The sequence below is a fragment of the Pecten maximus genome, chromosome 6, assembly GCF_902652985.1.
Source record: "Pecten maximus chromosome 6, xPecMax1.1, whole genome shotgun sequence".
NCBI classification, from domain to species: domain Eukaryota; kingdom Metazoa; phylum Mollusca; class Bivalvia; order Pectinida; family Pectinidae; genus Pecten; species Pecten maximus.
In genome coordinates, this window is record NC_047020.1 from 10,095,540 (window position 1) to 10,123,065 (window position 27,526).

The 27,526-nt window shown below is 35.4% G+C and overlaps 1 protein-coding gene across 2 annotated transcripts; it reads right to left on the minus strand.

Moving 5' to 3' along the window:
• Positions 1-1,720: 1,720 nt before the first annotated feature.
• On the minus strand, positions 1,721-26,948 carry LOC117328918 (integrin-linked protein kinase-like). Of its 2 annotated transcripts, XM_033886531.1 has the most exons (13): positions 26,608-26,948; positions 21,148-21,313; positions 19,960-20,055; positions 19,097-19,193; positions 18,714-18,794; positions 14,667-14,752; positions 13,526-13,635; positions 13,183-13,304; positions 12,217-12,338; positions 11,411-11,482; positions 8,236-8,335; positions 4,846-4,976; positions 1,721-4,319 (listed from the first exon to the last, which is right to left on the minus strand). In XM_033886531.1, exons 1-13 carry the CDS (start codon positions 26,694-26,696, stop codon positions 4,170-4,172), a joined length of 1,422 nt encoding a protein of 473 aa, XP_033742422.1. In that variant the 5' UTR covers positions 26,697-26,948; the 3' UTR covers positions 1,721-4,169. The 2 variants fall into 2 exon arrangements, with proteins under 2 accessions (XP_033742422.1, XP_033742424.1); XM_033886533.1 differs by lacking the exon at positions 11,411-11,482 and having other exon boundaries at positions 26,608-26,947.
• Between the last annotated feature and the right edge of the window lie 578 nt (positions 26,949-27,526).

Genomic DNA, 27,526 nt, shown 5'->3' on the forward strand with positions numbered 1-27,526 from the left:
TTTTCTCTCTCGACAGTCTTGGTATTGTTGGTCGATAACTACAGGCAGTTTTCTCTCTCGACAGTCTTGGTATTGTTGGTCGATAACTACAGGCAGTTTTCTCTCTCGACAGTCTTGGTATTGTTGGTCGATAACTACAGGAAGTTTTCTCTCTCGACAGTCTTGGTATTGTTGGTCGATAACTACAGAGAAGTTTTCTCTCTCGACAGTCTTGGTATTGTTGGTCGATAACTACAGAGAAGTTTTCTCTCTCGACAGCCTTGGTATTGTTGGTCGATAACTACAGGGAAGTTTTCTCTCGACAGTCTTGGTATTGTTGGTCGATAACTACAGGGAAGTTTTCTCTCGGCAGTCTTGGTATTGTTGGTCGATAACTACAGGGAAGTTTTCTCTCTCGACAGTCTTGGTATTGTTGGTCGATAACTACAGGGAAGTTTTCTCTCGACAGCCTTGGTATTGTTGGTCGATAACTACAGGGACGTTTTCTCTCGACAGCCTCGTATTGTAGTCGAATAACTACAGGAGTTTCAAATCGAAAGCTTGGTATTGTTTGGTCGATAACTACAGGTAGTTTTTCTTCGATTCAGTCTGGTTTGTGGTCGATAACTACAGGGAGTTTTCTCGCAGTCTGGTATTGTTGGGCGTAATACAGGGAAGTTTTCTCCGACAGCTTGGTATTGCTGATCGATCCTAACAGGAAATATCCTCATCTTGTATGTAATAAATAACAGAATTTTCTTCGTCTTTCGTTCTTGTGGTAATACTCCATATTCTTCGTGCTTTTGAATTGTGGTCTCTACGGTTAGGGACTTTTCGGACTTGAGACCTGCGACAATAGGATGTTGTCTCTACATGAGTTTTTTGGAATCTTATCTGTGTCATAACTAAGAGTTTACTATCAACTATTATTGCTTGTTGCATGATGAAGCCAGGGAAGTTCCGTCCGCTGTTGGTAGGAAACCAAGGAATTTCTTGACGTTTTTTCTCTCGACAGTCCTGGTATTGTTGGTCGATAACTACAGGGAAGTTTTCTCTCGACAGTCTTAGTATTGTTGGTCGATAACTACAGGTAGGTTTTCTCTCGGCAGTCTTGGTATTGTTGGTCGATAACTACAGGGAAGTTTTCTCTCGACAGCCTTGGTATTGTTGGTCGATAACTACAGGTAGGTTTTCTCTCGGCAGTCTTGGTATTGTTGGTCGATAACTACAGGGAAGTTTTCTCTCTCGGCAGCCTTGGTATTGTTGGTCGATAATTACAGGGAAGTTTTCTCTCTCGACAGTCTTGGTATTGTTGGTCGATCACTACAGGCAAGTTTTCTCTCTCGACAGTCTGTCCCATGTAACCCTTTTATATCCACTTATTCTTCTTGACTTTTCAATTTGAGGCCTACATGAAAGTGGACTCGATTGAGACAGGAACTGAACAAAAGATAATCTTAATTAGAGTGGAATCTCTATCTGCAAACAACAATTGCAAAACAAGTTATATCAATATTAATCATGCTTGTTTGCATGGATTGAAGCGCAGGAGGGGTCCGACTGTTGGAGGAAACCAGAGAACCTGGGGGGTAAAACCCATGAGGTCGGGCAGGTGACCGTATATCTTTTCACGTCTGATCAAAGAATTGAACCACGGCTGCCTAGATGAAAGGCAAGTGTATTACCATTGTGAAACCCTACCATCAATCTCCATCTGTTCTACATTTACAACAAAATAAAATTTTCGAGTAAGATCTTTTTATTGCAGATAAGTTTTGTATAATACTAACATGTTCTACAAGTATGTAACATTTTTTTCTATAGTCGCAGCATTACATAGCCTTAGACCACTTAACCCTAATATTACAATTTTGTTGAAGTGAAGTGAAATCTTCAATAAAGAATATTTTGTTTGAGAAATACTAGCATTTTCCTCATTTAATTCATCAATTTTGTCGACAACTTAAGGTAACATTCGTAATTTTTTGCACATAATTCTAACTTATTCACGCAACAAAAGATGTTCACATTTATAGGTACATTCCAAATGCAATACCCATAAAAGTGTCACTCTACCAAAATAATGATATCGTCCAAAATTTAAACGTCAGTCAATTGATTTGCTACAATCAATCAGCATTCAATTTTCAATTTGCTTTCAGAAATTTATAATAAAAGGCACTAAATTTTACACATGTATTACACAATATATCCGGTACACTGTGAAACATTCGACTTGAATGAGTATCTGTAACAAACAATCGATGAAGGGCAGAAAATATCCTAGTTATAACAATTTGTGATGAGATCAATATTTGTGGTATTATTTGATAAAACAGCTACTTTTGTATAGACTTAAAGGTTGTTATATTTAATGTAGAAATATATGAGGGTTTTTTGGTGTTGTTACCCCCCCCCCACCCCCCCGAGTCACAAATCATATTTTTGTTCTATCAATTGTCACTGACATTTCACAAAAAGAGATCCACAACCATTTTCCATAAGCATACATTATCAACCAAGCAGAATCTCCATTTGTCTTAAAAACCTGTATATAAGGAGTAGGATTTGTATGCCGATTGTCAACATAAAATTATAAAAAGTATCAAGGTGTATTTGAAGTTTTAACTGGAAGTGTAACATTCTTTTTTACTGGGCAGTAAGGGAGAATCATATACAATCTGGACAATTTGATCTGATTGGAAGACTAAAGGAGAGTATTGTAGAAATCTGTCTATCATTGGACCAAAATTGTCTTGTCTATGATGAAAGTTAAACACCCTCACTAGTAGGAGGGGAATGAAAATGACAAAGCTGTAATGGAGTAAACAAGAGATTCTGTCTGAGGCAATAATGAATAGTGAAAAAACCCTTTACACAGGCAGATTAAACATTCATCAGATGTATTTATCAATTGTGGTACAGTGTTAAAACACAACAAAACCGTACAGCGAGTACAATGTAAGTATAAAACTCAATTTATATTTCACAACAATGAAAAGGCACAGCAACCAGGGATTACAGTGTATCCTTCTTCTAATGGGGGCAATACTTGTCTGTTCCGATGGAAAGGGAGGAATGTGGAACCCTTTATGTATTGAACTTTTTATATTTCAATTTGATTTGAAATATAATCCCCATTAAAAAACCACTGTAGACTTGATATATATAACATGGCAGCATTGTACAGATAATTAACTAAATAATGCATAATAAACTAAGGAAAAGCAGTTAAAGCAGCAAACATTTCATATAAACTTAACAAAGACTATTGTGTAAAGCTGATGAATTAAACTTATATGGTTTTTGTGACAAATATGCTATTAATTCATAATAATATTATACAAAATAAAAATACACCATACACATATACATCTGTACATACAATCATGCAAATAAATAAGCAGAAGACATTATATTTTGGCCATACAAACATACACATAATTGCATTTGGTAATATTAAACTGGTAGCACCATATCAACTGAACCCTAAATTAATGGATAGCCTTTCCCTGTGTCAGTACGCATGCTCAAATAGGCATTATACTCTTCTAAAATTTTCACTTAAAACACTTATTCTTAACAGTTAGTTACTATGCACTGTTTTAATATTTCTGTATAATTTCAACCCCCTTCAACCTAAAAGGGTTAGTTTTAGAATATCTTTTCCAGAGTCTGACTTAATAAAAATAAACCAACACAAAACAAGCTGCCTAAGAAAAAGCAAAGTACTCTAGACTTTAACTTTAAAAGGACAGGATCATGAAAGCTACTAATTAATTTATCCAACAAGTAGTTGTCCCTTTCATTACTCCAAATATTTTAAAATACATGTATCATGAATTTGTCGTGCAATTGTTTAAACAACCTTGCATAAGAAATCAAGTAAATTGATACAGTAATAATTATTAGTGACCTAGATTTAATCTTCTGTTTTAAGGACTCCTGTCATGTGTCCTTATCAATCAAGGAGATAATGTACAAGGTCATATTTCAGAAGTCTTATAACCCTATACTCTAAACACTTTCTGGCATGACAGCACAGTGAATTAAGAGACATATCAAGATCTGTAAGTTCTTTACTTGGTAATGTCATAGGATGTCATTGACACAGGGGACATACAGACTGCTTTATCATAGAGGCTATCTAGGATCCCGTAATCCATTGGTAGAAAACAATGAACTCTTGTTTATCTTTGTCTCAATTTCTCCAGAATAGGGATGATCATGTCAAACTTGGGTCGTTTGCCTGGCTCTTCATTCATACAGATCTTGATGAGGCGAGAAAGGTGTGATGCTATTCCTGGGGGGATGTTGATGCGTAGACCCTCCATAGCGATCTGAGGAAGGAACAAGATAATGTAGAGTGTACTCATTAAGGGGCTGTTGGAAGAACATCTCAGCTCCAATACTGAAGTCTTAGTTTTTGTATTTGTTGATAGATGTATATCATGTACCATAAACTCGGTAAACATGTACAAGTATGCAGTGAGCTTCTTGACTACTCACTGTAAAAACCTCTACAAACCAATTACAATTAACACTCTCGCTGTTCTACAAGTAGGAATTTATGGATCAGTACATAACTTACACTTAAAATCAATGCTTCAATATAATATGTACAGACATACTAGTTATCTTATTTCATTCGTGTCTGGTGACCGTAATATTATTTCATAAATGAGAAACATACTATCTGCTACAAATATCACCAATGGTGTTTTGTATTTTGTAAGTTTGACATAGAATGTGATAAGTTATACAACTGAAATGATGATAAGGACAGGTGAATGTATGTTGTATTCCGTATAAAGTGACAGAACCCTTCCAGCTGCCATAAACAGTGAATAAAATTAAATAAGTTACCTTCATTCCGACCTCCATCGGAGCCATGTCAGCATGAGGTACCTCCCTTGTTTCTAGTTCCCACATCACCATGGCGAAGCTCCACATATCGGCTGCACGCTGGTTGATGTCTGCTGGTTTACGCTGCAAAGCTGTCAACAAATCAAAAGGAGTGATAATCCATCAAGATCAGGAATAAAATCATGTTAAGTTTAATGTAACATTAAGAAATCCTAGACTAACAGACTGGGTATAGACACAGGGGACTAATGTAACATTAAGATATCCTAGACTAATAGACTGGGTATAATCACAGGGGACTAATGTATCATTAAGAATCCCTAGACTAATAGACTGGGTATAGTGACAGGGGACTAATGTAACATTAAGAAATCCTAGACTAATAGACTGGGTATAGACACAGGGGACTAATGTAACATTAAGAAATCCTAGACTAACAGACTGGGTATAGACACAGGGGACTAATGTAACATTAAGATATCCTAGACTAATAGACTGGGTATAGTCACAGGGGACTAATGTATCATTAAGAAATCCTAGACTAATAGACTGGGTATAGACACAGGGGACTAATGTAACATTAAGAAATCCTAGACTAATAGACTGGGTATAGTCACAGGGGACTAATGTATCATTAAGAAATCCTAGACTAACAGACTGGGTATAGTCACAGGGGACTAATGTAACATTAAGAAATCCTAGACTAATAGACTGGGTATAGACACAGGGGACTAATGTAACATTAAGAAATCCTAGACTAATAGACTGGGTATAGTCACAGAGGACTAATGTAACATTAAGAAATCCTAGACTAATAGACTGGGTATAGACACAGGGACTAATGTATCATTAAGAAATCCTAGACTAATAGACTGGGTATAGTCACAGAGGACTAATGTAACATTAAGAAATCCTAGACTAATAGACTGGGTATAGACACAGGGACTAATGTATCATTAAGAAATCCTAGAATAATAGACTGGGTATAGACACAGGGGACTAATGTAACATTAAGAAATCCTAGACTAACAGACTGGGTATAGACACAGGGGACTAATGTAACATTAAGATATCCTAGACTAATAGACTGGGTATAGACACAGGAACTAATGTATCATTAAGAAATCCTAGACTAACAGACTGGGTATAGTCACAGGGGACTAATGTAACATTAAGAAATCCTAGACTAACAGACTGGGTATAGACACAGGGGACTAATGTATCATTAAGAAATCCTAGACTAATAGACTGGGTATAGTCACAGGGGACTAATGTATCATTAAGAAATCCTAGACTAATAGACTGGGTATAGACACAGGGACTAATGTATCATTAAGAAATCCTAGACTAATAGACTGGGTATAGTCACAGGGGACTAATGTAACATTAAGAAATCCTAGACTAATAGACTGGGTATAGTCACAGGGGACTAATGTAACATTAAGAAATCCTAGACTAATAGACTGGGTATAGTCACAGGGGACTAATGTAACATTAAGAAATCCTAGACTAATAGACTGGGTATAGTCACAGGGGACTAATGTATCATTAAGAAATCCTAGACTAACAGACTGGGTATAGACACAGGGGACTAATGTAAAATTAAGAAATCCTAGACTAACAAACTGGGTATAGACACAGGAACTAATGTAACATTTAGAAATCCTAGACTAATAAACTGGGTATAGTGACAGGGGACTAATGTATCACTAAGAAATCCTAGACTAATAGACTGGGTATAGTCACAGGGGACTAATGTATCATTAAGAAATCCTAGACTAATAGACTGGGTATAGTCACAGGGGACTAATGTAACATTAAGAAATCCTAGACTAACAGACTGGGTATAGACACAGGGGACTAATGTAACATTAAGAAATCCTAGACTAATAGACTGGGTATAGTAACAGGGGACCAATGTATCATTAAGAAATCCTAGACTAACAGACTGGGTATAGTCACAGGGGACTAATGTAACATTAAGAAATCCTAGACTAAAAGACTGGGTATAGACACAGGGGACTAATGTAACACTAAGAAATCCTAGACTAATAGACTGGGTATAGTCACAGGGGACTAATGTAACATTAAGAAATCCTAGACTAATAGACTGGGTATAGACACAGGGGACTAATGTAACATTAAGAAATCCTAGACTAACAGACTGGGTATAGTCACTGGGACTAATGTAACATTAAGAAATCCTAGACTAATAGACTGGGTATAGACACAGGGGACTAATGTAACATTAAGAAATCCTAGACTAATAGACTGGGTATAGTCACAGGGGACTAATGTAACATTAAGAAATCCTAGACTAATAGACTGGGTATAGACACAGGGACTAATGTAACATTAAGAAATCCTAGACTAATAGACTGGGTATAGACACAGGGGACTAATGTAACATTAAGAAATCCTAGACTAATTGACTGGGTATAGACACAGGGGACTAATGTATCATTAAGAAATCCCAGACTAACAGAATGGGTATAGACACAGGGGACCAATGTATCATTAAGAAATCCTAGACTAACAGAATGGGTATAGACACAGGGGACTAATGTAACATTAAGAAATCCTAGACTAATAGACTGGGTATAGTCACAGGGGACCAATGTATCATTAAGAAATCCTAGACTAATTGACTGGGTATAGACACAGGGGACTAATGTATCATTAAGAAATCCTAGACTAACAGAATGGGTATAGACACAGGGGACTAATGTAACATTAAGAAATCCTAGACTAATAGACTGGGTATAGTCACAGGGGACCAATGTATCATTAAGAAATCCTAGACTAATTGACTGGGTATAGACACAGGGGACTAATGTAACATTAAGAAATCCTAGACTGATAGACTGGGTATAGACACAGGAACTAATGTAACATTAAGAAATCCTAGACTAACAGAATGGGTATAGACACAGGGGACTAATGTAACATTAAGAAATCCTAGACTGATAGACTGGGTATAGACACAGGGGACTAATGAGTCTGGATATATACTGTAGGGACATTGTAATGATCAGGGAGTACAAACAATTCATGCTAGCTACCTCCCAATCTCCACCCCTATTGCTGTAGATGTGAAGTGGAACATAGACAGGCAACTTTGGTAGATCAGAATAAAACAGAAAACTAGCAATGAACTTTGGTGTGAGTTAGTTTGAACATTCATGAAATGTTTCTTGCAAATAAAGTAACCATTAAGCTAAGATGAGTACAATACTCATGCTGGCTAGTGGATCAGAGCTGAATCGGTTAACAAGACTAATGTGTACACGATTACATGGATTAACTAGATAGGTCATCTGGCACTATCACTATATGGTTATTAAAGGATGCTTAACCAATAAAATGCCCGTCTGGAAAAGACAAACTTACCCTCTGGAGCCATCCAGGCTGGATTGTACAGCTTGCCTTTCTCATGGAAGGAGAATTTGTAGTCTGCCATGTTTATTCTTGCTGTCAAATCTTCATCAATCTGTAAAAACAAATAACCTTTATACTCCTGGACTTCAGCTCTATATCTACATCAACCAACATAAGGACTCTTGAAATCATTAAAATCCAAATCTACATATACATATATCTTATGTAAATAAAACTGAATTTACAGTGTCAGACAGCAGAAAATCCCTGTTACCAGTGAGGTGATTGCACAGGATAAAGACTGTCAAAAAAGCTGATGAAGTATCAGAGGAAACTTTACCTGCATTGAAAGTGTACAAAGAAAATTGTAATGTTGAAACAGTATGACAAAGTGTATCTACATCAAACATTGTTTATCTGACCAAAAGGTTAACTATTTTACGGTCTGCTTGTTTTATTCTTTGAACACAAAATACTAGTAACACTGTGGCTAATACATTCTATCCATAACACTTAAAACCAAAGCAATAATTTGTTTCAAAAACAATTTATCTCAACATCATGCTCAAATCAATTCAAAATATCTGAGAACTGAATGCAATCAATGTGATCATGCCAATTCCTTACAATGGTAGGTTAGAAGAAATCTCTCTTTAAAGTTAATTTGTTCGACTTTCTCATTTTCAAGTTGATTACAGTCAGTTGTAAGTTGTCTCCCTTCCCTCAAAATCATCCCATAATGCATTTTCTAATAAAGATAAACCATAACACCTCCCCTGAGCAAAATAGCATGTTAATTCTTTAAAGTACAAACTACAGATCTTTCGTTTTTGTTGCAAAAAATGCCTCCGTTTTACCAGAGTAAGTGGAGGTATGACTATGTCATCTATGCCATTACCTTATCATCAATAAAAAAAAGGAGAAAAAAATATAAAATAATAAGATTTTATTTGAGTCTAGGTTGGAGAAACTAAATTGATATTTCTAGAAAACTAAAATCAAACAAAAATAAATAAAGAAACATATACATGCAAACAATAGTGACAATCAACTATAAAACAAAAAAAAATGTTGGAAGACAAGTACTGCAGGAAATGGTTTTCTAAATGCAATAATGGCATATAAACTAGAAATTTCTTAAAAGGTTAAATGTGACAAAAAAATTCAACAAAATAAAATTCTTTTCCTTCTGATAATCAGCATGTTACTAAATATAAAGCTAAACAAACATATTGTCTACTCAGCATTCTATCTATACAGACTCTCTAAACATGGTATACACAAATCACAACTAATATAATTGGTTTGCTGACGATAAATCATGAAAACAAAAAGATTAAGATTAAAGAGTATAAGTACATCTACTTATACGGACAAGTATGACATTGATATTCTTTTGTATTAAAAGTTTATTTCTTATGAACTGTATTTGATATTTTTTCTAAGATTTATAGAATCTAAACTCTAATACAGAATTTCTTCCTAAAGACTCATCATTCATTTGAGTATATGTGTCATCCTTCATTCAAAGATGAATTCAATTTAATAAGATGAAGTGTGAGAGTTTCCTAACTAAAAAAAAACAACTATTTTTTTCCAATTTAAAATTATGCATAAAATATACTGAGCTGTGTGCAGTGATAAATTATATTCCCAATCAACAGCATGCAAAGTGAACTCAGGTGAAAATTGATATAATAATAGAATATAATTCCCTAACCCAGAAATTAACCCTACAATCACAGGGAAAGGGAACCAAACCACAAAATGCCAGGGAAAGCCTGAGGAGTTAAATGTTGGCTGTATCACCAATGTCACCAATGGTCCACCACACCATGAGGTGAAGGGAGCTAGAGGCAACCACAAACATTTTTTGCAAAATCAGGTACTACATATAATTTGTTAATTGAACAGTTTCAGTTTTGGAAGTGAAAACCATGTACATGTATATTTCCACATAACCAGAACATGAGCAATTCACTTAAAGGTAAAACTTAGACATTAAAACATAAAGTATAACTACAAATTTGACAAGCAAGTGGAAGTTGGAGGAAGAGGCTTTCACAGCAACTGACTTATCCCTATCAGGATGACAGACATTGGTCTTTGTCAAGTTACCAATTATGGATGTTACTGTTGACTGTAAGTTGTACTATGCATAGTCTTTAGATTCGTGACTGCTCGTGATGAACAACACTAGAGGGAATATCTACACTGTGACTGATGATGGTGTCCACTAAATTAAGGAGATAATATAGATTGTGACAGATGATGGTGTCCATTAAAACAGAGAGATAATCTAGATTGTGATTGCTGACGGTGTCCACTAAATTAGATAACGGTGTCCACTAAATTAGATAAAGTATCTAGATTTTTGACCACTGATTGTGTCCACTAGACTAGATAGGATACCTAGATTTGTGACTGCTGACTATGTTCACAGAACTAGATAGGATAACTAGATTTGTCACTGCTGACGATGTTCACAGAACTAGATAAAATATCTAAATTGTGACTGCTGACGTTGTCTGCTGAACTACAGACATATAGTGTAAAGCCCAGTTCACAAAATGTTATGAAGGGGCTTACTGCATAAATGGGTGATGATAGCTACTCTAAATGTACAATAACGTTTTTTGCTAGGTCTTAGCTTATGAATGAGCATCTATTAGCTCTGCAACTAAACCATCAACCAATCAACTTCTTGTCCTCCATGGTGAATTGTAATTGAGATTATTAAAAAAAAAAGTCAATTTTACTATCAATAATAAAAAAGCAGCAAATTCCATTTAAAAAGAATTTCCAGGAAATCAAAACGTAATTGGAAATGGTGTTAGCTCATAACAGAATCTGTGCAAATGTTGAAACCAGTCATAATTTGTCTGAACACTGATTGATAATTTGAAACATGTTCTAGACATTTGTTTTGCTTGGTTCATTCCTGATAATATGAGGCTATCGTCCTATACAAGTTTAAGAAAACACTTGATTAGAGATACAAGTCTCTACATCTATATGGACAATCATTGTCTAAAAAGAGAAATCTCCTTTTCTGAAAGAAAAATTCCACTGTTGTTTGGTTTCAGATGTTAGTAACTATGGTATATCATGATACTGTATGTTGGGAGTACGATCACACAACCAGGCACTCATGCAGAACGCCATGATTTGGTCGGCTGACTTTTACCCCATTAACCGTGCCATCCGGACCATAATACTTAGGATCATCTATATTTATCTTTGCCAAATCCTCGTCAATCTAGAAAGCAATAAGTGGCAAGAAAGCACAAAAATAAACCAAAGGCATCAACGGGAAAGTCTGAGGGAACAGTTGTAATTTTAAATACAGTGTATAAATAGTGTGAAATCAATCTAATAAATGAAAGCATATCATGAAGTATGTGACAGCAAAAGACAAATAATTAAGTCTGCAATATTCTGATAAAATAATCTCTTCAATACACCTACAAATATTGGAGAGATGTGTTTTAATCAGATTAAGGACAGAATAAATAAATATGAACATTTATTTTAAATTTTTCTTTTTTTTTTAAATATTTATTATTTTTTCCACTAAATAAATCAATCTGAAACAACAATTCACCTTATTTACTTATAATTCAAGTTTTGAAATTGTTGCTAAAAGTTCTTCAATGATAATAACTTACCTTTATGGAAAAATGATTTTGATTATGAACAAAAAATGTTTACATATCTAGCACAGAAGGCAAATAATTTTAAATACTTGGCATTACACATTAAATTTTCAGTTTGCCTGTAATTGATTCCACTACAACTTAAAAAGTATAGTTAAGTCAGCTGAAATGGACTGTCTTAATCATCAAGGAAGACTACTCAAAGTAAAAGTATAGCTTAATCAGATGAAAGTAATTTTCTTAATCATCAAATGATACTACTCGGCATAAAAGTATAAATTAGTCAGCTGAAAGTGATTTTCATAATCATCAAGGGAGACTACTCAGTATAACTTACCATAACATGTTTGCTGGTAAGGACGACATTTGGGATAAGGGGGTCCATTGAATGAAGGAACTCCATCCCTCGGGCAATGTCAATGGCAAAACGCAATGTCTGGTTCTGGTCTAGAACAATGCCTTTAAAGAGATGACAAATATTGACACTTTATATCTTGACATCAGATTTCTCAGTACAATACAGTGCATACTCTGCTTCCACAGACTGTTCAGCAATGATTTTTACAAAGACATATACATTAAAAAAAAAAAAAAAACAATCTGGACCAGAAACAATAAACACAAAGAACATTCCTGTCCTTATTTCTTTTTAAAAAGAAAAATGCATTCTCTGTTGAAGGAATAATTACATTCATTGTTCAACAAAATCCTAAATTACACCAACTGTTCATAAATGACTTCCCTATCTCAAATGAACTACAATATTTCTCCAATGTTTTGAGAACCAGAAGTAAGAAACTAGTACACACTAATTTGTTTATATGAGACCTTATTATATAGGTCAAATTCAAGGACAAGGAACAAAATCTGATTTCTATTCTCACACCCAAAACTCCCAATAAATTCTGCTCCACCAGTTCAGTAGATTGTTTCACCTCCCAAACTTAATTTCCCTACAAGCAGAGTATCTGACTTCTCAAATATTTTACTGGGTGATCCTGTGGTTGCAAAGAGATGGGTTAATTCAATCTCACACAGGGTAGCTGGCATGGTGCTATGATGCTGCTCACGATAGGATAACATTTGATGTAGCATAACCATGTCATAAATTGTTAGAGTCATTAATTTCAAAGCACATTTAACATATTTTAACCCTCTTGTATTAGAGTGTGGCTCGTTAGCACCAGCAAGCCCCATGCTTGCCAGCCAATCTCTTACACTCGGGTTGAGATATCCCTGTCCATGGTACAGGCCCTTACAATATTCTATTTATCTCCTTTGATGACTAGTATGGATGAATTACCTGTTTCTCCGTGCAGTACGTTGTACAGGGAGCCGTATGGCATGAACTGACTGATCACCACCAGGTTTGGGGGCTGGTTACAACAAGCCAGGACAGGCAGCACATTGGGGTTATTGAAAATTCTGAAAAGAACAAACATTTAGTCAGAACAGATAACAAATACATGTAACATTGGCATTTTTTGTTTAATGATTTAACAGGAATTCATTTTGACCAAATCTGTTTTCATTCTAAAAATAGCTTTATGAATAAAGTCAATTTAAACTTTTAACTTGTAATCATGACAATTAACAGGTTTTATTTTATAACTGAGATTGGGTATAAAAATTTTATCAAACCTTACCTAAGTCGAGGGAATTCCTCTTGAAAGTCACGTGAGTTTCGCGTTGTGCATTCCCTCACATTGAGTATTTTAGCAACTATGTCATTGCCTTGCCACTGACCCCGCCAGAGCTGTTAAAAACAAACCAATTATAAAACAATTTGTCTAAAATGTATCTCAGGTCATTATCGAAAGTCTATCTGACACTAAAGTATCCAGGTCAATCAGACTCCATATCCATAACAATGGCATTCCATTATAAAAGAAGTTTAATGATCATAGAGTGATGACGTAGAGAGCTTTCACGAATAGCTAGACTTCCAATAAAGTGTGTTGTTTAGGGCGAGATGATCTTTAAGCTGACAGTGTCGAGTGATGGGACAACACTGCAGTCTGTCTTATAACAAGAGGGGACTATATGTGCATGACTCTTACCAAGAGAACTGACAATTTAAATTGAAATTATCTATGCAGTGCTTCATTACTAGGTACATATAAGGCTTAAGCATCTTAAGTTACCATGACCAGGGACACCTTCAGCTAACACCCAGTCTGATAGTTGTTCAATATTGACCAATAAGAGATGCACTTTCAAAACACATTTGCTATTGTTATTTAGATTGATTGCAGGAACCAATGTGGACATTGGATAAGACAATCTGAGACCCCACTCTACTTGGCCCCTGTCGTTGTTATCAACAATAAAAACATCTCATTCAACAAAGGAAAATCTGCACAAGCAAAACATGTATGTCAAACTATAGACTCCTTGGAGTATTCTTGGCAATGAACAGACTTAATTTCCCTAAGTATGTTGTGATGACAGACTTACCTCCCCTGAGTGTTGTGACAGCCTTACCTCCCAGACACCTGAGTATGTTGTGATGACAGATTTGCCTCCCCTGATGTTGTAACAGCCTTACCTCCCAGACACCTGAGTATGTTGTGCTGACAGCCTTACCTCCCAGACACCTGAGTATGTTGTGATGACAGACTTACCTCCCCTGAGTGTTGTAACGGCCTAACCTCCCAGACACCTCAATATATTATGGTAACAGACTTACCTCCCCTGAGAAATATTGTCGAAACAGGCTTACCTCCCATCAGTGTTGTAACAGCCTTACTTCCCAGACACCTGAATGTAGTATGGTAGCAGACTTACCTCCCCTGAGTGTGTTGTGGTGACATGTTTACTGAGGTTTAGTTGTGCTATGTCTATACCAGTGTGTCTGGATAATAAGGCATCTCCTGAAATCATGAAATCAAAGACAAATTTTGAAGGATACATGTAAAATTTTCAGACATCAGAGTGCTCATAGATGCACAATAAATTTCTTTGTTTCACTTTTGCAGCTTGAGATTAACTACCATAAACAACTATATAGTGAATTAAAACAAAACACAACATGCCAAATGTAAATGTAACATCACTGGATCAATGATATCTATTACAACATGCATGTTTAACACTGTATAATAACTTTGTGGTGAGGATTATCCAGTTATTTTGTGTCTTTCAAATTCAAATTTTGTTATCAAATAAACTCAAAATTTGAGTAAAATGGCACTGATCAATTAATAGTTCAGTATAATCAAATGAATGGAATGTTGAAATAGAAAGTATATTCATATTGGTACAAAATGTGTATTAAATAGGTGGAATTTCCTCACAGGACATCTCCAATTCTTTTTTACCTTTTAAAATGATTCTTAAAAACACATGTGTGGTGGAACAGATTCCTCTGTGGGTATATAATAAACTGACAATACAGGTATATTTCTCTACACTCATGCAATATGATTTCCAGGTATACAATTAATGCATAGTTTACTGTAATTAATAAGAATAATTCAGAAACAACATTAATAAAATTTAAAAGCAAATTGATATATGCAATACACATTCAACATGAACATTAAAAGGTTTCCTCTTTGTTTGTCCTTTTCTGAATATTTGGGAATACATGTATAATATATTATGGAATTAGTGGTTACAAAAGAGAAAAGAATATTTAAATATGTGTCATGGCTATCATAATTTCTGGTATGCCAGAATTGTTCAACCTGTGACTGAAGCCTGACCTGTAACACACCAAATTACCACCAGCTTAGCATATCAACATATAATACATACGGTATATACCGAAATACCACTTACCATATCATCAACACAACATATCAAATTACCACATACCAACTTAGCATATCAACATATAATACATATATACCGTAATACCACTTACCATATCATCAACACAACATACCAAATTACCACATAACATTTCTAAAATTTACAGAATACTAAACAGTGTCAATACTATACTTCTGTATTGGAAAAAAATACAGTTGATGGTCAGAAATAACTGACGACAGTGAAAAGAAAGTTACATCTTCCATAAACAAGAGATCCCAGAGGGATCTTGGCGCCCACCATTGAATGATCTTTATAGGTTCCATGTCAGATTGATCTTTTCTCTACTTTTCCCTTCCTCTAAGTCTTACTAATCTGTGTAAATTCAGAAACAGCCCTCTAGTACTTTTCAAACAAGGGCAACCTATATATAAAATTTAAGATTTAGCAATAATGGCTGTCTGTCGGCCATGTTGTTTTCCGATTGGTCCCAAAATGCAATACCAGGGACCAAGGGGAACCTACATATGAAATTTGAGAAAAATCCCTTCAGTACCTTCTGTACAATAGCAATAACAAACTTCAATTTTCAAAATACAAGATGGCTGCCTGTCAGCCAGGTTGATTTCTGACTGGTCTCAAAATCCAATATGCATAACTAGACACAGAGGGCAACCTACAAATGAAATTCAGAAAGATCCTTTCAGCAATTTCTGATAAATAGCGATAACAATCTTCAATTGTCAAAATCCAAGATGGCTGCCTGTCGGCCATGTTGTTTTTCGATTGGTCTCAAAATGCAATATGCATAACTACGCACTGAGGGAAACCTACAAATGAAATTCAGAAAGATCCCTTCAGTACTTTCTGAGAAATAGCGATAACAAACTTCAATTGTCAAAATCCAAGATGACTGCCTGTCGGCCATGTTGTTTTCCGAATAGTCTCAAAATGCAATATGCATAACTAGGCGCCGAGGCAAAGCTACAATTGAAATTTCAGAAAGATCCCTTCATAAGTTTCTGAGAAATAGCTATAACAAACTTCAATTGTCAAAATCCAAGATGGCTGCCTGTCGGCCATGTTGTTTTCAGATTAGTCTCAAAATGCAATATGCATAACTAGGTACCGAGGGAAACCTACATATGAAATTTCAGAAAGATCCCTTCATAAGTTTCTGAGAAATAGCTATAACAAACTTCAATTGTCAAAATCCAAGATGGCTGCCTGTCGGCCATGTTGTTTTCCAATTGGTCTCAAAATGCAATATGCATAACTAGGCACCAAGAGGAACCTTTATATGAAATTTCAGAAAGATCCCTTCATAAGTTTCTGAGAAATAGCGATAACAAACTTCAATTGTCAAAATCCAAGATGGCTGCCTGTCGGCCATGTTGTTTTCCGATTAGTCTCAAAATTCAATGTGCATAACTAGTCACTGAGAGGAACCTACATATGAAATTTCAGAAAGATCCCTTCATTGGTTTCTGAGAAATAGCGATAACAAACTTCAATTGTCAAAATCCAAGATGGCTGCCTGTCGGCCATGTTGTTTTCCAATTGGTCTCAAAATGCAATATGCATAACTAGGCACCAAGAGGAACCTTAATATGAAATTTGAGAAAGATCCCTTCAGTGCTTTCTCAGAAATAGCGATAACAATCTTCAATTGTCAAAATCCAAGATGGCTGCCTGTCGGCCATGTTGTTTTCCGATTAGTCTCAAAATACAATATGCATAACTACGCACTGAGGGGGACCTACATATGAAATTTCAGAAAGATCCCCTTATTAGTTTCTGAGAAATAGCGATAACAAACTTCAATTGTCAAAATCCAAGATGGCTGCCTGTCGGCCATGTTGTTTTCAGATTGGTCTCAAAATGCAATATGCATAACTAGGCACCAAGGGGAACCTACATATGAAATTTCAGAAAGGTCTCCTCATTAGTTTCTGAGAAATAGCGATAACAAACTTCAATTGTCAAAATCCAAGATGGCTGCCTGTCGGCCATGTTGTTTTCAGATTGGTCTCAAAATGCAATATGCATAACTAGGCACCAAGGGGAACCTAAATATGAAATTTGAGAAAGATCCCTTCAGTACTTTCTGAGAAATAGCGATAACAAGAATTGTTTACGGATGGAGGGACGGACGGACGGACGGACGGACGGAGGGACGGACGGACGGACGACGGACCACGGACGCAGGGCGATTTGAATAGCCCACCATCTGATGATGGTGGGCTAAAAAGTGCTGACATCATGAAAACAATGGGACAACAGCTTCCCCTTCTGACTTTGGCTCTACCGCCAGTGTTGGCAAGCTACCTCCCCAACAAACAATGGCGAATTTTAAGGGGGGATAACTCCCGCGGAAAGCATAAGTCAGAACTCTGAAATTGTGTATTGAGACAATGCAAAAGTATCATATGAATCTCCCCGAAACCTTATTTTCCTGAGGAAGTAAAATATAGATAAGAATTCATGTACCACTATGGTACTCTGTATATGTCCACAACAATCAACAGTGACTATGTATGTAAAGGCACAATTATGGTAATATTTTATTTCTCCTGAAGTTATATACTAGTCAACCTGCCTTAGTGACCATCTGAACTAAGCGACTCCCTCTCCTATTTTTCCCTCCCAAGGTTATCTATTATACCAAATATCTAAATCTGGATTAGGAGACCACCAGTCATATGTGACATTTTTTATTGACTGTATCTTATTTCTATTCCTTATCATCACAATATTTGTCCTTTCATTGAATACCATTATCCGGGACAAGGGAATATGTCTACACCCGACCAGTAGTTTATTCGATAAGTGTGTTTATGTCCCATCGTCAAGTGATAATACATCTATATTTACCATTTTGTCACATAACGTACAAGATCACATGATTTTTTTCTCCCACAGCCAGTCAGAGCTTGACAAAGAGACCAGTCGGACTTGAAATGTTGCAATGACACTTGTATGCCTTGTTACATATACTGTTTGTGTAAAGATAAACCTTATATATTTTTTTATCATTACATGTATATCTATAATAAAATGTTATAGATTGACACTTACTGCTCCTTGTTTTATATCCCAGCCAGCTGCGATCTTTAAATGGGATTTTCTGAAGATCCTGTCCAAGCTGAAGGGCTCGATCTACAAGTTAGAATATATTCAAAAGTATGTCACAAGTTTGTTTATGATTAAAGCACTGAATGTTTTATGTAAATATTTATGCATTCTGATAATGGAGTTCTTACAATAAAGAGGATTTTCCATCTCAATACTCATTCCATATTGAATGTTAACTTGGTAAGTGTTCGTTTATAAAATCATAAAAAAAAAAGAAATTAATAATTTTCATCAAGCAGCTGAGTATTCCTATCTGGTATTAGATGATGTTTTTTTTACTGTATTGATCAATTAGCTACAGTTTGCTTATATATGTGATATTTTACCTCTTAATGCCTCAGCTAATCTCATTTTGGCTTTGTCCAGTGGTGTCTCATCAAATTTGTTAGCAATTCCGACGAGTGCTCCATTATTGACAAAGTCCTGTATGTGAAACAAACATGTGTAGCTAACTAATGCTAAGGATCAGTTGTGGACAAAGTCGACAAAGTCCCCCGACAAACATGTGTAGCTAGCTAATGCTAATGATCAGTTGTGGTCAAACATGTGTAGCTAGCTAATGCTAAGGATCAGTTGTGAAACAAACATGTGTAGCTAGCTAATGCTAATGATCAGGTGTGGACAAACACATCACTTCACACAGTTATAGGATAAAGTTATCTATAATCAAAACTATCTTGTAACTTATGTGAAGGAATCCCCTTACTTTCCTGGCCTTTCCACTATTGGCTAGTCTTTAATAATCAACGTGGAGAGATCTAGACTGTTCTAAGTTAATTTTTTTTTTTTTTTTTTTTTGCAAAATTACCCACACAACCTGTTAGCTTCTACTTTGGGTATAGCTGGTTGATTAACTGAGACATGATGTTGCCTACAAACATACATAGAGTAACTTTTGCAATGAAAATATGTGATGAATGATAAAACAATCTTACTGCTTTAGGAGGTTAAAGGTTGAAACATTCCTATCATATTGTACTTTAATGAAGGGCATGTATTCAAAATGTTTATACAGAGTTGATTTTTTATAGTATGCCAACTTTAGCAGTGATTTCATGAAAGGAATGCTCAATTACATCAATGAGCTCTCCATAAATGATTGATACTTACAATTAAACTTTATACCTAGCTGGTAAAGTTAAGATAATCTAAACAGATTTTGTTACAATGTAAGTATAAAATTCAATACCTCTGCTACATAGTCGTGCCCCCAGAAACATGCATAGTGCAGAGGTGTGTTGCCATGTTCATTTACAGCATTGATGTTGGCCTTATTGTGGAGAAGCTGAAACAAAAAGTTATGCAATGTTATACATACTGCCTAAATACAGTCTCATTTTTTCGCAAAGAAACTTTCTACAACATATCATCATCAAAACAACAATAAATGTAAACTGACTTCATAGATACACGTGTAAATATTAAAAATTGGTGACATCATGATAAGAGAGTACACAAAATATTGTCAATCATACATGTAGGTCAATTCTGGCAGGAGACAAAACTTCATACACAGATTTTGTATTAGAATTAACACTTAAAGCTTGAGCTTAGAGATAGTGGTAAATTATAGATTATTTGCCATAATTCCACTTACGAACAGCTTTTACTTGTCATGGAAAAATCGTAGGGAAAATATATAGCATAGCAAATTATTATTTAAACATTAAACTGCAGAAAAATTAATAATCACTGAATATTAACACACATGTATTTGGTTTATAGCTCATTATCCACTATTATAACAGGTATTGCTGGGGGAATCAGTTTCCACATACTTCTCATTAGCATATACATTTAAACATGATGGTGTTGTTAACATAAAGGAAACTTAAATGTCTGATTATTCAGTCTGAAGTCTGATATTGATGTTAGCTTCCAATTGTACTAGGCAGCGTTTAAATGGCTTAATACTGGTGTGTGTATTTGTTCTCTTGTCTGATATCCATGAAATTATTCCCGGATACTGGAGGAAGTTTGGTCATTGTATTGTATCTCACTTTTACGGCACTTTATCAAGTAAATGGCACGTTTGGTGTTGCAATTAAAACTGCAACATATGATAATTTTTTTCACGTTTGAGCAGCTGGTTGCCTCTTTGCAGGTTAGCATAAAGGGACATAGTCAGCAGGGTTTCACACAAGCATGGCTGCCTGGTGTGGAAATTTAATTCACAATTATGAATCAAAATGGTAATCAGAAGATAATAAGAACATATCATAATTCATTTGTAGTACTATTTGACAGCTAATAATCAAATTAATTTTCCTAGTTTGTACATATTAGGTCTTAATACATGCAAGTATCATTCATTAAATATTTAATAAAACAATTGCTAATTACAAATGACGTTTTCTATTCCAGTTCTAATATATACCATCAGAGCTATGTCGCGGTGACCATGGCTGGCGGCGAGGTGTAGTGCAGTGTCATCCCCCATGTTTGTGGCATTAATGCGTGCCCCTCGCTGGATAAGCATGTCCACAATGGTATTACGCCCCTCCCTCGCCGCCCAGTGGAGTAGACTGAACCTGTGATCATCTCTACAAAAAATTAAACATATATTAACTATTTTATTATATTTCAAATACATTTCATTTTACAGCACATTTATAACAAGAGGTCAAGAGGGCGTGTAACACTCACCTGGATATGACAGTTAATTTGGGGAAACACTACATCTCTACAGAAGGATTTTGAGGAAACCATGATCACTATACCTGGTACATGCATGTTTAGCCTCAGAACCATATATGTTTGAAAGTGAAGTTGAACTTGATGGACAACAGATCTAGATGATGGGCACTGCAACTCATGACATATAACGTCATCGAATACATAATAACATTGTGACATCACAACATTGATTTTTGACCAGCAATGATCATTAAAATGCTCTATGGTATATTACACTAGTAACATTCATTTTTTTGGCATGATATGAAAAATTTATTAATGGGTGAATTCACTTCATAAGTTAAAGAAGTCATACATATTGATAAAACTATATTTTGTTGCCCTATAAATGTAAATTTGATTTTCCAGTCGACATATAAAATAGCACTGTATCTAGCCACTGTGTGCCTGGTTACTCCTAGTAAATGGTTATGCAATAGATTAAATCTACAGTATTTGTATTGATTTGGGTTGGCCATGGGTAATTGGGAGATGTCACATTGTCCTAGTTTCTTTTTGTTGTGAGGTGATGGTCAGCTGGATGATATCCCACTGGCATCTAGCTGGGGTTAACATGTAGATAATTCATTTTTATTTTGTAAATATCTCCCATTATTGTCTAAAAGATAATAGAAATTAGAGAGAAGACTGACATTTGAGAAAAGACCTGTGAAACATTATATTGGATTTATATTGGAGTTTACATTAGAATATAAACAAAATATTGAAAAACAAAAAAAAAGACTTGTTGTGTAGCGGTATTTGTGACAATAGTTCTGTGGCTAGTATACAGTTTGGTGGAAATAATAATGGAAAAGTTTACAAAGTAAAAGCAAATTGGAGTGTCAAGCCAATTAAGCTACAATGTACTGGTAGGTCCTAGTGGGATATTGATATCACCTATACTATAGCTGACCATCATGATCACAGTACAGCAGAAGAGAACTGGCACAGTGCGACACCTCCTACATATATATACCCAAAATTGCAACTCAAATGACAAACACTTTTTGCATAGTTAATTACACCTGGCCAGTAAATTTACACTACTACGTACAGTTGTCTGCAGCCCCCTGGTGAGATTTTTGCTGATCTGACAAGAATCCTGTGGGGAGCCCCTTTATTTATATACATGTACTGTTTCCTGTTAGATAGTGTTAGGAGGATATGCATTCCTCAGTGATGATGGAAGCTGTAGACCCCCACAGCAGGGTGTCCTATACCACTAAATTGATCCATTGTACCACTCCAAAAATTACAAGGATCCTAGATAATCCTACTTAATGTCATTTACTAACAAAACCATTTTTTTTTAATTTAAGAAATTCACTGTAAAACACATTTTCACTGTGTTCTGAAGTGATGATCAAGTGACCTTCAAAAACACACATATATACAAGGAGGTTCTTATGATTTATTGTAGAAACATAATGATATTCATGGAGTGTCATTCCTGGCCTAGCTGGAGTTTGTTATGTTACCTAGCTCAATATAGCTAGCCAATTTCATTGTACATAGACTAGAGATACATACATACATTGTATATAATAAGAAAACTGACTGGCTAATCCACTATAATTGCCAGTACTTTACTTGGCTTTGATACAAATTATATATAACTCAAAATAGGAACCAACATCACACCCCAGGGGCAATAACTTATTTAGAAATCCAGAAGATTTTCTAAATCAGATGTGGGGTGCGACACTGAATAGGAATATACATGTGTAATGTTGAATATTATTGTTCCAAGAATCACCAAATAAATCAATATATATTCTTAATCTATCTGAATAAAACCAATGCATCTAATCTAATGCTGTACACTAAAAACTTAGGGTAAATTTTTCTTCAGTCTGACTAAACAGTTACATGACTCAGAATTTTTTTTTAAACTGACCTTTGATCCTTACTTTTGACCCCTTGCTTGTGACCTTATAAAGCTTGATGCCAAGGGCATTCATTTCAACAAAAAACTTCATAATACCCTAAATATCTTACCTGAGGACATGCATATAGCTCTCTTTATCTACATATCTATCCAAAAGGTTTGCTAAGTTTATAATCAACTTATGATGTCTGACAGAAGACATGATATATATATATATATATATAGTTTATCAAGTTGATGATTCACCTGTTACAAGTACAGTTATAAAGCTACTGTATTTTAATGGCAGAATTGGCAAGTTTGCTCTAGGATCTTATTGACATACAGACCGATATAGCTAATATAATTGACACTAACAATCATACGACGATCAGTATGCATATCATCTTACAAAAACAGCCATCTTCAATTACATAAATATCAGATCCAAAAGTATCAACTTAGTCCAAAGGGTATGAAGAAGATATGTAGAATATAAGTAGGTCTGATCGGCCTAAACTAATGCATTGTAATTTGTATATCCCTCCTATCTGATTGTGCACATTAGTGATATTACTCTATTATAATATACAGTGATATATTGTACAAAATATTCACAGACAGGCAATGCTAGCTCATTTTGCTTGGTAAAAAATTTAAACAGGTCAAATCAAGTGTAATGAATTGTTTATTGACATGATTAATGTCATAGTTATAAGTTCTTAACAGCCCATCAACACTATAAGGGACATTAGGGTAAAAAAATGGTGAGAAAAATTATGAATAAAATGGGCAAAAGATGAAACAAAGTCAAGCAACAAAGTCAAGCAAACGAACATGTAAAAGTGTTACTGGTATATATGATTAGTTTAAATCAATAAGTGTCTATATGGCTACTCAACAGTTTTCTCATAGTTCAAATTTTGAACAGATCGGAAAAGAACCTTTAGACTTGATTTGCTGTTGTAAAAACTCTCTCTTGTTAATCGTTGTACATGTATATCAATGTAGTCCAATAAAAAATGTTGAACAGTAAATGGTTTATTGCATGCGATGCACTGAGGCTGGTCCTCATGCTTCAACAAGTCGGAATGTGTTATGTATGCACGGCCCATCCTAAGACGGGCAAGAACAAATGTCATAAACTGGTCACTTTAACTACATAATTATGTATGACGCAGTCCTAAAATTACAGTCTACGAAAAGTAGACCAACATTTTCAGGTAACATTGTATGACCATGATGTCCGAGATATTTTGATCCTTTATAATTATCATTGTGTGAAGTTTGATCAAACACCCTCAAATAATGAAGCAGGTAGAGTGCTAACAATCATACCATCAACTAGCATAGCCTAAACTAGTAATTGTTGTGTAACAGAGCGCACAATTTATTAAATTTGAAATACTACCTCCACTAGGGATCAAATCTGTGACCTAAATCTCTCTAGCTGAGCAGTACGTATTGCGGCTAGTATTTACCTGGGATACATATATATAAATACTTGCCATCCAGGAAAGAACCCGTCCTGGAGTTAACCAATGGTATAAGAGATGCTTTCGCAAGTAACAATGAGTAATTCCCAAGTCCCTTCATGGACACCAATGTATCGGAGCACATGGGATCGAACCGAAGCGTCTATCTTAAAAGTCTTACGCTCAACCGATCAAGCTAAAGAGAAGATCTCTCTAGCCGAGCAGTAATGTATATTGCGGCTAATATTTATATAATTACCTGGGTTACAGGTGTACCACGTAATTATAAGTCATATAAACATTTCATTGCGATACAATGAATTTTGATAAGTGTAACTTGATAAGTCTCCAAGATAGCATGAATGCAGTTTCATTCATAAACTTTATTTCTAATTGACAAAAGATGGAACTCCTCAGTGTTTTGAGAGGTCAAGAAGTTACATGTTCACTAGCTTTAGTAGCTATGAGCAGAAGGTCCAGTGCACGTGTTCAACTCTGGCAGAGTCTTCAGTAGTGTACATGCCATCATGTACATCACGGACAGCACACATGTTGCACATAGGCCTACATGTACAAACTATTGCCACAAGCTACATATATGTAAACAAAGATCTTAAAATTAACACTCAGTAATCCATCCTTGTAGGAAACCATCTAGTTCTTTTGAAATTAACAGCTTCTATACATGTATAATTTCATTGGTGATTGAACATGAATGGACTGCTACGTATACACAGCTAATCAAATGCAACATCTAAAACATGCATGCCAGAAAAAATAGGGCGGGTAGCCAGTGATTTATTTTTTTTATTTTTGAACAGTTATTACTAAAAAAAATAACGGCTCTATAGACATTGAAGGAATCAACTTTAATGGTTCTTTCTTAAAAACTGGCCAAACATATAAGATCGGTAGAGGGTTATATAAGCAGAGAGCCAGAAATTAAAACAAGTCAAATATACAGGAAATACACAGTTGGATGATTTTCATAGATGTCAAATAGATTGAAATAATCTGCGTGGATCATTATCTGTAGAATATATAGTTTTCCTACAATACATATTTGAATTACCCTGAACGTAATATTATTATTCGAGATAAAACAGAAGTCCATTCATTAAGTTACAATAGCACAGGCTAATATGGTCAAATGGTATGTGATAGAGTAGGTTGTCCACATGTGACATATTAAGATAATCATCACACAGCCTTAAACTTTATCTAAGTGATACAGCCGATGTTTTAAATTTACACTCATTCAACACATTTGAAAACAGTGTAAATGTGATCATTTTCTGTAAACAGAGCCATCAGCAGAAAAGTAGGGGAGATCTATATCAAATTCAAAAGCAATATTTATCGGGTACTAGGCCTATATGAAGGCAGTAGTCTTAGTTGTAGATCCCTTCTATGGTAGAACCAGCTCGCGCTGTATTCTTCTGTATAGGTCCTACAGTACAGATAGAGTACCCGAGTACCCACCGTATCTGAAGAAGAAAAATAGGAGGAAAAGCTGGTAAATTATATCCCCGTCCGGGGCCTCTTTCAATCAAAACATAATTTGACCTACTTTGAGTACTGCCACAAATGTACAAATATGCAGTACCCATCAAAGTCCTGAAGGGTAAAGTAACTCAAAAATAGACACCAAAAAAACAATTTTCATTAACAATTTCCCCGAGACATCGGCAGTTATAAACACTGGGTTGTAGAATGGTCTGAAAGAGAAAAGGAGCGGTCAAAGCAGAGAGGGGGTGCGGGGGCTATAGGCCTAGGCATATAAGGGTGCCTTACAATAATTCTTCTGTCTACCTACCCCTGGTTTAGATCGTTCTCTGTATTATCCAACCATACTCGTACATGGAAAGCATTTCCTTCCCTCACTTGTGTAAAAATATCGTCCATGACTGTATTCAAAAACAAAATTCAACACTGGCAAAATTAACTTGATAGCAGTTCAACGTAATATAAGCCTATCGTCCTGTGGATGGGATCCCGAAAGTTTCCATGCTTTTTCTCTCCTTGGACATTTGAAGTTCTCCCGAAAGCTTGATACTATGCCCTTAATTCCTGGGATGAGGCACACATTTGCCCTACATTAAAGATCTAAACACGTATGAAAACTTCGTATATTGTAGCCTACCCAATACGAATCCTAATGAACAAAACGACCGGCTCGTTGGTTCCGGTTTGCGGAAGCTAATTTTCTCCCCCGTCAATTCTTTTATGCGGGTATTGGTCTATTTTACTTGCTTTATATTTACACCTTCGGTACCATTTTATCTAAATCTACATTAACAAGGTAAAAGGACGTAAAGTGCCCACCGAAGATTACACGAGCGCCTCTGAAGTAATTTATACAGGCCTCAGAGTTTTTAGTTGTATTCATAAACACTGTTGTAGGATCAAGTACTCCTTTGAATAAGCTTAACATCATAACCAACTTCTGTTAGCTAATAGACTACCATTTTCACGATTTCAATAGTTAAACAAAAATCTCAATCAAATTTTCAAAACAAACATACGCAATCACCATACGCGTGCATGTCCCACGCATAGGAGGGTTAATGGCATTAGCCTAGATGTTGATACGAACTTTGTTAGTCCGGTTCGGTATTTAGACCGGTTTGGTAGTTAGATCGATTCAGAAAACGCCATATTCTGTTGTGTTTCCAAGAACACTACAAAAATGTAATCAATCCACTTTCTTGATTTAAGTAATAGCATTAAAATAG